Source organism: Vigna unguiculata, chromosome 6, assembly GCF_004118075.2.
Source record: "Vigna unguiculata cultivar IT97K-499-35 chromosome 6, ASM411807v1, whole genome shotgun sequence".
Classification (NCBI taxonomy): domain Eukaryota; kingdom Viridiplantae; phylum Streptophyta; class Magnoliopsida; order Fabales; family Fabaceae; genus Vigna; species Vigna unguiculata.
The window spans coordinates 22963936-22971454 of record NC_040284.1 but is presented as its reverse complement, the minus strand read 5'-3'; the positions used below and the strand labels follow the sequence as shown (position 1 = coordinate 22971454).

The 7519-nt window shown below is 37.4% G+C and overlaps 2 protein-coding genes across 5 annotated transcripts; one reads left to right on the top strand and one right to left on the bottom strand.

Annotated features, from left to right (window-relative positions):
• Positions 1–413: 413 nt before the first annotated feature.
• On the top strand, positions 414–1982 carry LOC114188123 (dormancy-associated protein homolog 3-like). Of its 3 annotated transcripts, none has more exons than XM_028076661.1 (4): positions 414–636; positions 1007–1168; positions 1570–1664; positions 1756–1982. In XM_028076661.1, the coding sequence occupies exons 1-4, from the start codon at positions 429–431 to the stop codon at positions 1759–1761; spliced, it is 471 nt and encodes a 156-aa protein (XP_027932462.1). In that variant the 5' UTR covers positions 414–428; the 3' UTR covers positions 1762–1982. The 3 variants fall into 3 exon arrangements, with proteins under 3 accessions (XP_027932462.1, XP_027932461.1, XP_027932460.1); XM_028076660.1 differs by having other exon boundaries at positions 1007–1173; XM_028076659.1 differs by having other exon boundaries at positions 1007–1173; positions 1570–1982.
• A 2147-nt stretch (positions 1983–4129) lies between these two features.
• On the bottom strand, positions 4130–6777 carry LOC114188122 (serine/threonine-protein phosphatase PP1). 2 transcript variants are annotated; one of them, XM_028076657.1, is made up of 4 exons: positions 6152–6777; positions 4984–5543; positions 4547–4741; positions 4130–4459 (listed from the first exon to the last, which is right to left on the bottom strand). In XM_028076657.1, exons 1-4 carry the CDS (start codon positions 6345–6347, stop codon positions 4433–4435), a joined length of 978 nt encoding a protein of 325 aa, XP_027932458.1. In that variant the 5' UTR covers positions 6348–6777; the 3' UTR covers positions 4130–4432. The 2 variants fall into 2 exon arrangements, with proteins under 2 accessions (XP_027932458.1, XP_027932459.1); XM_028076658.1 differs by having other exon boundaries at positions 4130–4456.
• Positions 6778–7519: the final 742 nt, after the last annotated feature.

Sequence of the window (7519 nt, the reverse complement as noted above, 5' to 3'; positions counted from 1 at the left end):
CATCACACCAGACCAAACCTTAAATAAATCAAACTGTAATCTTCGAATATATGGCTAACCTAATTATATGTTCTTGTTTGAAAGCACGATTAAGAGATGAAGAGATAATGGGTCAGCTAATGCAAATACAGGAAAATGAAGGACTTATGTTGTGGATTTTGATAAAAGTCAGGGGAAAGAAAACTACTTATCACGTGATCCATAATGAATGTCACGTGTCTTGCACCCTCCTTCTTCTTCTTCTTCAGGTTTTAGTCCCTTAAAATCCCCGAGTAATGTGGGCCCATACGCTAAGCAATCCTTATCTCAACGTGAACGCCGAACCATGTGGCCACGTCACGATCTCCATCTTGAATTGAAATGGACGGTCCAGATCTCTATCCATTCCAAAGAGTTGTTCGACCTTTAACACCCGGCCATCGTTAAATATGGCACTCATAGGGCGTGGTTGTATCTCTTACTCTGAGACCTGGTCATTGGGATCTCCATACGCTGGATCTGCTAAAATACGCTTGATCCATATGGGCCTCCTCGACCACTTGTGGGACGACACCGTCGCCGGCCCAAGGCCCGATAACGGTCTCAGCAAGCTCCGTAAACACCACACCTTCAACTTCCGACCTAGCTCCGGCAAGGGTACGACGCTGTAACACATATCACAAGGACCACGAGTCCTCAATTACAATCGTCAAACCAACTCTTATCATCGTTATTATCCTTATAACTATCATCGTTATAATCTAACCATTGAATCGGAGATCGATCGGAGTGTTTCAGGTTGCATGCTATCAGATCTGCACCCTAAACACGCCTTTCGAGCTCGAAGCTTCAAATCGTATAAATCAATTCCACACGATCTATATAATAAACAGGATATATAACGAAACGAAAATCACCTGAACCAAATAGCTTTTAATTGAAGATTGTTTTCTCTGAAACGCTGATAGATATTTTTTTGTAAGAGAGTAAAATATGCTAACGACTAGACATATTTACTATTGATCAGAAGCGGAGGGCGGGAGCGTGAGATCGTACGGTGACGAATCATCGTCGGGAGAAACGACGAGAGTGACGCGTAGTATCATGATCGTGAAACCGCCAGGGTATCAGAGTGGATCGCCTCCGGTTTCTCCCGCCGGTTCTACTCCTCCGGTTTCTCCGTTTTCCGGTAAGGTCGTTATTTTCTTCCTCCTCTTTTACTGTCACGGTGAAAATAATAGGTCTAATTAATTAAATAATTAAATAATTAAAACGTAAACGGTGTTTCTTAATTTCAGGTAGCAAATATTTTGTCCTTTTGTAGTGGGGGGATTGGTGAGAGTAGTTATGAATTATGGTATCTATGTAGTTGTCCACATTAGTAGAATAGCACCTTAGTTAGTTACAGTATGTATGAGCACTATACAGTGATATCCACATATTGGGATCCAACTCAACCCATGTGTCAATTTCACAACTAGAGCAGCCAAGTGGCTTATATTATGATTTAGATTGGGGCATGATTTAGATTTTGTGTTTGTGAAATTGGGGGAAGTGTGGTACTGATCTGATGTGTGTGCATGTTTTTAGGAGGAAAAGATTCGTCTCGGTTTCGAAGAAGGTCGGCATCAGACGCGTACGAGAAACGAGGGCAGAACAGATCAGGCCCTTCTTCTCCTTACGATGTGTGAGAAATGAGATGATGCATTTTCTCAGATCAGCAGCAGCTCTTTTGGCCTTTTCTGTATTCATTTTTGTTTAGTGTTTTGTGTGTAGGTATGAATGATGGGTGTATGTAAGGAATGAAGCGAGGTTGAGATGAGGTTGTGCTGCAGTTCACGCGAGCTAGCTTTTTGGTTTAGCTTCTTTTAAGTGTTTGCTTAGGTGAGCTGGGTAGTGGTTGGTGAATTGTAAGTAAGAAGGTGTAAGGGTAGAGTAGCAGTGTATCAAACATGTATCTGTATATTTATCATCAATAAGACATTCCTGCGTTTGTTGCTCTACTTCATTTCTCCTTCTAAATTAGGTTTAACCTTGTAATTCAGAGTATTTATTCATAGGCCTAAGTGTATGTTCAAAATGAAACAATTTTTTGTCTTCAAGGATATGCTTTCAGGGGTAAAGACACTTCATAATGGGACAGCCGGCCAGCTTAAATTATTGAATTCTCTTGTCGGAAGATATGAGTGTGCTGTTTTTCGAATTAACCAATGAACACAACGGACTAGGGAAGTTAAATTAAGACTCTACGGTCTTCAATAACTAAATGGTGCATTTATAATGATGTACTCGCTCTTTGCTTAAGATATATTTGCTATGTTTTTTGGGTGACTTTGTGTAGAATGAGAAAGATTGATTAGTGTGACAATGAACATTCTTTTACGCATTACTAAGCTAAAATTGCGCGGGGTATAATGGAAGTAATCGTTAGTGGAATTTGAATCTGAATCTGAATCTGTTTAGCTACAGTGGGAACAGGGGACAATAACTGATACCTCTGCATTCCAATTTCTTCCTGCTACTCCTACAAAATTACACATCAAAGTGTCTACATCTCGTTGACACGCTTCCATTCGAACCCTTCTCTTTGGACACAGTTTATTTATTTATTTATTTATATTTATTTATATTTATTTATGGCCTGTTTTTCCGTTGAGTTGCAAATCTCATCCATTATCCGCGCTGGTCCCTCTATTCATTATTGTGTTTGTACTGAAAACATGTTTTACTCCCAGTGGTCACAAAAGTATAAAGGTGGGTTGTTCAACACGATCGTGTTTGTAACTATTTCGGAAACCAAGGTTTTGTTTGCACAAACGTTTGAATTCATAGTTTTAGTTGTACACAAAGGGGAAAAAGTGTTTGATGAAATGAATTTTATGATGGAAAGAGAGGAAGAAGTAGTAGTGCAGTATACAAGTCTTTGATAGGCAGCTTGATGATGTTTGATGATTTCCTGGAATGGGAGAAGGAAAGCCCATTAAGTGGGAGCAAGGTCAATAAGACCACTGACTCATGCCCCAAATTAAACTCTTAATATAAAAAAGAAAAAATCATTCAAATGAAAATTTTCTTAACTAAATTTTATTAAACGCGTTTTGATTAAATGAATTACTGTTGAGCATAATGTTGAAATTGTTTGACGGTTGAACTTCAGTTAATAATTTTTACAATTCAAAAATTTTAAATGTGAGATCAAGATTAATGAATTATTTTATGGTAAACTAAAAAGTATTATGTTTGCCTTAGGCCTAACTTTTTTTATATACACAGTAGCTAAAAGTAGGATTGGTATATAAGAAGTTGCTTTACAATTATTTCCTTTAAATTGATGAGTAGTGGCTGTGCATTTTTTATGCCCTGTCTGTCAATCTCAATCAAGCAAGTAAAAAACGTTAAAACTTGTAGGCTTTGCTTGTTCATTATTCTAAACAAAAAATATATATATTTTCTAAAATTTGTTTGTTTCCAGAATACATTTTATAGTGTGGTCACGTTTCTGTTTCTGAAAAAGAAAACTACATTTGAAAATTTGAACTTATAAGCGATTTTTTCTTCTTCTTTGAGTACTTAAAAAAACAACTTATCATCCCTGAATCAAGACGAATCTTGCATCTGTTAGCATTGATGCTGTATCCTACTTTCTTTTTCTTTGTTACAGAAGATAATTCTTTACCTCCTATAAGGTTCTTAAGCCATTCCGACAACTCAACCAACACAAAACGTGAATATGCAACAACACTTCCCAAGAACTGAAGTTACAAGTAAAGGATCTGAAGGTGTACTGATCGTGTTTCAGCACTTGTGTGCTAGACGAGGCTTATTTTCTTGGTTTACTTGACCTTGAATGATTCTATTCTAATTACAAGTAAATCTTAACCAACAAATATGTTACTTCTTGAGAGACAGACACGGTACGATGAATAAAAAAAGGGAGTTAAGGAGATACTACACAAAGAAACTTTGAGACGCAGTTGCAGAACAGAAGCAGCAGCAGAGCAGAATCGTCCGAGAAAAAGGAACAGGTTTCACATAATTCAGGTATCGACATAGGTAGCACAGAAAATTAAGATTTGTTTTAGTATTTTTATCAGTGGCATAGCAATAGCTTAAGCTAAGGGTGACGAACAGAAGTGTAGCAAAAACAACATTCCTGAGAAGTGATTGAGATAAATGGCATAGAAATTTACGCATTTGGTAACAGAAATCTCTTTGCATTCACAAATTACATGCTAATTTTGCCAATCACAAGCAACCAACTGGTGTATAAAGCAATAATATCTGCCTCTGCACAGAAGAATGCCTGGGTGGTTCAGTTTACAATATACTATCATTGGCAATCTGTAATTAATAAGGCTCTCCCATGCCAAACTCCTACTTGACAATTTCAACTCCGTACGAGTTGAGTTAGCTGGATTGGATTCCTATTTGAACCGAAAATCTTTGCCAATTACTAGATCTTTCCCAGTTTGGGTGGCTGCTGAAAAAACTTGCATCAGATACCAGTATCATATGCACAAACATTCAACATAACAAAACAAAACACCACCGATATTTTAAAATTTACCTTCTTAAAATTCATTTTCGAAGAACTACTTCCTGATGCTCTATCAGCGGGTTTCAATATCTCAAAGGAACATACAAGAGAATCATCAACGCTTAACAACGCACCAGCATTGTCAAATTCTCCACCATAATTCGGAGCAGAAAATATCGTCACTAATCTTCTTTTAGCAAAAAACTCATATCCATCCTCCACAACCTATCCAAAAAAATCAGACCTCGATCAGAAGAATCTGGAATAAGTAACAGAAAAAACACAAAGATTGAAACATAGGAGCAAGGATGAATGCCTGTAACAGCTGGACACAGCCTGATCTAGATACAATATGCATGCCAAATAAGGTAAGTGTACTTTGTTCTTAGTACACTTTTCAATAGCAGAAGGTTTATAAGAGCCAACAATAAACCAGAATCAGGCTTATAAAAACAACAGAAATTTACCTGATGCCCCCTGCAAACAAGATCAAGGTCATTTTTATCCAAGAACTCCATAAGTACATCAGGTCCAAAGGTACATGAAACGCCTCGGTCACTCTCGGCCCAACCCTCAATGCTAGCATCAGGATCAGACCAAAGCAGATCACAAAGGAGACCACTATCTGGAATTTCAGTAGGCCTTTGAATCTCTCTTATCAGATCTAAATTTTCTAATTCTGGAGAGAGTCCACCATGCATACAAAGTATTTTCTCATCAATGAGAGCAGCCACCGGCAAACAGTTAAAGCAATCGGTGAATATCTTCCATAGCCTTACATTGAACCTCCTTTTACATTCATCATAAAAACCATATATACGGTTAATCTTCGCTTCTTCATGGTTTCCCCTCAAGAGATGAATTTTGTCTGGATATCTTATTTTGTAGGCCAAAAGCAAACAAATTGTCTCCAAACTTTGCTTCCCTCTGTCCACATAATCCCCCAGAAACAAGTAGTTTGCCGCAGGAGGGTAGCCACCATATTCAAAAAGCCTCAGTAAGTCCTGGTACTGACCATGTATATCACCTACACGACCAACAGGGGATTCAGAAAATTCCACAATTGCTTACCCATTATCGGATTTCACCTCTCTTAACAATATTGATTGAGAAAATTTAGGATCAGAACTGTAACAAAATTAAATAAACACGAAGGTAACTATGCTAAGATATGAAGTTAATTACAATTCCAGTCATTGATCTCTTAATTAATTCTTATCCGTTTTCCACCCCAGACTGCAAAAATGGATCTCTAAAGGATTATTCTCTCCCAAAGCATAGGAGATACAGGGATGGAAATATTCGGAAGAAATGCATCAAATGTTAAAATATGACATACGAGCGAAAGTAATTCAAAATACACGAGTAAATATCTCTTTCTTCCTGTCAATTTTCATTTAATAATTCATCGAACAGACAAGGAAAACATCATTGTATCATTAATTATCGTCCTTGACAGACAGACAGACAGACATGTATGTTCTAAATCCGAAAATCCAAAGATCCATTTTTTTTTTCAAAAGTGGCGAAATTTTGCTTCACCTTGGAAAACAAAATCAGACATCTCCTGCAGATTAGAGTAATTGAAAGAAAAAAAGATTTGGCAGATGGAGGAGATTAGAAAGGGTGGCTAACCGCCGATGCGGATGGGGGCACGGAGCTCGAGAAGAATTGGCTGAGAGAGGAAGATTTGTCGGGCATTGACGCAGAGTTGACGGATCTCGGACTCAGAGAGCTGAACCTGTTTGCCTCCTTTCCCTTCGAGAAGCCTCCGAATGACGTCATCCAAGACGGCCTTGTCCATCATCCCCTCCATTGTTGTCATCATCATCTTCCCTCTTCCTATCACAACACAACACAACGCAACACAAGAAACCCTCTTTCTTTTGGATGGATGGTCGAGCCAAAGACGGGAGAGGAAGAAGATAAATAAAGAAAATTTAGTTGTGGGATGGGAATTTTTGATAGATGGACAAGATGGCCCAACCGAAAAACACACACACAAACAAACACAAACACCCTTTTCAGCTTTTATATCTTCTTCTTCTTCCTCTAAATCAACGATCTCTCGTCAATTCATCTTCTTCGCCATCATCACACCATCCATCGATCCATTCCTTTTATTCCCCTAAACATTTATTTATTAATTAATTATTATTTTGGGATATTCAACTCGACTCCCAAGGTGAGGTGGCTGGGTTCAACTCTAATATTTGCAAAATTTGTGTTTTGGTCTAAAAATCTACTCTTTATTCGGTTGAAACCTTCAACGCAGGGGACCAAATGGCGCGTAAGAATATCATGCGCTTGTCAACTCTCCCTCTTCCACGTGTCTCTCCTTCGTTGGTTGTCTCTCTTTTGGTCAAATATCGGAATCGCCGTTCGCCACTCGCCAGGTACTATGTTCCAACCTTCTCTTTGGACTTCGCCGTAATCCCCTCTACACGCCATCCTCACATTGCTCTCATCCTTTTCTCTTTCTATTATTATTACATAACAATAACAATAATTTTCATCATAATAATATTAATAATCAAGCCATCATCTTTATAATTGAATTACGAGAGTTTAACTTTATATATTGATTATGGTATTGATTGATTATATTGGAATCATGAATTAAAAGAAAACATTATTATTATTTTAAGAAAATGTAGCAAATATATTTGTAGACATTTCATCTATTATTTTTTAAACAATTTTTTTTTTTTAAAAAAAAGTGTCTGTAATGGTGATTTCATCTATTATTTCCATTTTTTAAACATTTCGTGCCATGGTATCCAACCAAGAAGGATGTTCATAATGATTATCACCATATCTTAATTAACAAACATATGTCTTATTCGTAGGTGTTTTTTCTCTTTCCGAATGGATAAGTTTGTCATGGTTTTTCTCAACTTCACCAGGATGCTGTTGGGTTTTATTCTTTTACTAAACCTATGTTTTCTTAAAACTTGTGAGCCTCTAAACACAAGACTCAGCCATATCCATTTTTATAGTCAC